Source organism: Loa loa (assembly GCF_000183805.2).
Source record: "Loa loa unplaced genomic scaffold supercont3.57, whole genome shotgun sequence".
Classification (NCBI taxonomy): domain Eukaryota; kingdom Metazoa; phylum Nematoda; class Chromadorea; order Rhabditida; family Onchocercidae; genus Loa; species Loa loa.
The window spans coordinates 1-3,269 of record NW_018108237.1 but is presented as its reverse complement, the minus strand read 5'-3'; the positions used below and the strand labels follow the sequence as shown (position 1 = coordinate 3,269).

General features: G+C 32.5%; 1 protein-coding gene across 1 annotated transcript; it reads right to left on the bottom strand.

Moving 5' to 3' along the window:
• Positions 1 to 1,463: 1,463 nt before the first annotated feature.
• On the bottom strand, positions 1,464 to 2,441 carry LOAG_13368 (hypothetical protein; the record flags this gene model as incomplete). The annotated part of the gene is made up of 3 exons (XM_003148877.1): positions 1,464 to 1,547; positions 1,820 to 1,906; positions 2,241 to 2,441. 3 exons carry the CDS (start codon positions 2,439 to 2,441, stop codon positions 1,464 to 1,466), a joined length of 372 nt encoding a protein of 123 aa, XP_003148925.1.
• Positions 2,442 to 3,269: the final 828 nt, after the last annotated feature.

Here is a 3,269-nt window from a genome sequence, read left to right as displayed (position 1 = left end):
AGTGAAGGTTTTTCTGGGAAGTGATAGTTATTGCAAAGAAAATTAAGCACTTCCCTTTTTAACCAAATTGTGAACTTTTTCAATTTTCTCAAATGTCAAAACTTATTTGACTCGTAGTATGCTCCAAAAACATCTTATGGGAAATTAGATTGCGCTGCGCAATTGCTCATGCTGATTCTTTCTAGAAACAAACTCGCATATTGAAGTAGATATGTATGTGTGTGTCTGTGTGTGTGTCTGTGACATTATCACTTGGACATTTCTTCTATATTTTTCCAATCATATTGTAAAATATTTGTGTTTGGAGCATATTTTTGACAAACATTTTATTACTTCCTTATACGATATTCATTCTGTGTCAACCAATAAAGCTTTATTTCTTATTAAAAATATTCGCTAAAAAATTAAAATGGAAATATAATTGGAAGAGTGTCTGCTGGACAGTTCCTTATTTTCATTTTTCAATTTCTTCTTATAAATACGAATTTCAATGAGCTGAAATAATTTAAAAAAGGATTAAAAGAATTTTGGCAAAATCATCAAAAAAAATCCCAAATAAAGAAGGATTTACCTTCTGAGAGGTCACTCTTCTTAATTAATCCTTGACTATCTTCCTGCATCTGATCGGTTTTCTGCAAAGTTAACGATTGTGAATCAGAAATTAGCAGACAAATGGATGGATGACTCATTCATTGTTGGAATTTATTAAACTACGGACAGATCTTTTGACCTTACTGCATATTTTATCAGTACAATCAGCAGTTCTCCCATCGATCAACCGATATTTCATCCTCGCCACTCCTTATCGATGATCCAAAAGGACCCTTATGACCTTAGTTTCGAATTACTTCTGCTTCCATGTCCCAAATGTTGGTTTTGGCTATGAAGAGGACTTACGAAAAGGAAATGAATAGCGATAGTCTGGCTTTACTCCCCCTCCAGATCAATGTCATCAAATACGACTATTTCAGCAGCTAGGCTCGAATGCACTTATGAATTTCTTGATTTATAAAAGAGATTGATTGCAGTAGGAGTTATGCTTAAGAGGTCAAAAGTTGTGCTTCTAATGAATGGATGATAAATTTGTTTACATCTCTGTTGATGCAGGGATGGTTTTTAAGCTCCAACTCATTCTTCTTTTTGAATTTTCACCAAACTCACTCCAATCTTGATGCAAAGTGCATACATGAGAATTCAGCATTTGAGCTTTTGCAAATTTCCTTTTGATTAATTTTGCATATTTTTAAGTCTATTCTATCCCTCGTCGCAATTTCATGCCAAACACCATTAATTTGATTTTTTCAAATATTACATTCAATCCAACAGCAGATTTTTTACTGTAAGAACCGACGAAATGGATTGACGTAGAAGTTTTTCTAAATTTCTTGTTGTTGATGGATATTCCCTCAATCAGCTTCTCCATCTTTAGATTCTACCAATTTTATTTTATAGTCCTAAAGATATTATTTATTCTGAAATTCAGGTTGTGAAATTTTTGATGTAGATTTGATATAAAACTTTACCAGCTCGTCACCCAAGTTTTCCACCTGAAAATTTAACTCCTGTCAACTTTTTTTGTCAACTTGGTTTCTTTAGATCTTCGGTCATTTGTAGTACTTTTAAAATAATAAATAATGAGAAATATCGTTAAATTCTCCCCCTTATCCTTAGGAACTACTCTTACTGTAGGAAAAAGGTCTCGAATTCATATAAAAGTTTATTTATTTTTTACTTTATTTAAATGTTTTCTCTCGCAGTCTGCCATACCGTTTTATGTTAGGAAAATCACTGCTTAAATCTATTTTTGAAAATTGATTACCTGGTCAAACCACCATGTGGTTCTTTCAGCTGGACTAAGTGACCAAGTTCCATTTTTAATCTCTATCCGTGAAATCAGAATCCAGACCTGATAAAATTCAGGATAATTTTCACGCTTGATGTAATGATCGTGTGATCGGAGTTAATATATGCAGTAGATTAAAAGAAAAAAAAACAGGAGAAATTCGAACGAAAAGTTTCGAGGAAATTAAATTATATAACTTTTCATCTCTTGCTTAGATAATTCGAACTTAGATAAGCAATTTCCAAATGACCAAACTTTTTTTGTCCCTAGAGCCTGAACTTCAGAGCTCTACTAATAAGGACTTAAGGACTTAATCAAGAATAATTAAGCCCAATTATTATTATATGAAAAAGTTCGAGTTCTATACATCATAACTGTTAATGAGAAATTCACAGACCTGAATTGAAAATATGAACATGAAGTAGAACCCAAGTAAAGTACTGCAGAATTCAAAGAAGCTTCCGCGATAAATAAATGTTTTCTTGATATATTGTGACTCCTTCTTTGTCGATGCACTGACCTGTTTCCGGGATTTGCGAATGACACGCTTCCCTTTGAGCTCCTCAATAAAGACCGGAGCGAGTTCAGGACTGAACATTAACTCTAATTGATCTTCTGTAAATTTGACATTGATTTCACGCCAAACACTATCCTCTAACCTTTTCAAATATTGCGTTCAAATGGATTAATTTGTTTTAGAATCCTTTCTATGGATTTTAGATATACTATGAAGTGAAATACTATAATTAATATGAAAAGTTCGTTAGCAAAAGATAAGTATAAAAATAAATTTCGCGTCATATTGCTTGCTTGTTTTTGTAATACAAGGTAAACATCCTTCTTCTTGTAAATTCTATAGTCCAGTCTTATTTTTGAGATACTCCGAAATCAATATACTAAGTGAAAGAAAATCTCAGATTTAATTTGCCACTTAATCCAAATGCTGACCTTCTATAGTGTCCCTAAGTAGCGAATTTCTGAACTTTTTGATTTTTGTATCTTCACTTTTGACCTATTTTCTGAAACACGTTGGATTTGATCGGATGGATAAGTGCAGTTTGACCGTTATCATATGAGCTCATCAGCCATTACCTTCATTCCTCAATACTTGATCTGCTGAGAAATTATGCTTCAGTAATGTACTGCCGCTGCTGCTTCTACTACTATCTGACGCATCTGCAATTATTGGAGAAAATTTCAAAGCAGTAAAAGATGAAGATATCTATAGTGAAGTTTATGTTCGAATGTGAAGCGAGAATGAAAATTTTTAACAGACTAGCTGAATATCAACCACTAGAAATTTGTATTTATGGATAATTAACCAAGAAAATAAATGAAATGGAATAATGAAAATAAAATGTTCTTTTTTAATTGGAGCAGTTCTATACTGTTGGTGCTTATTACATCATATTTTACCTTTTACCCC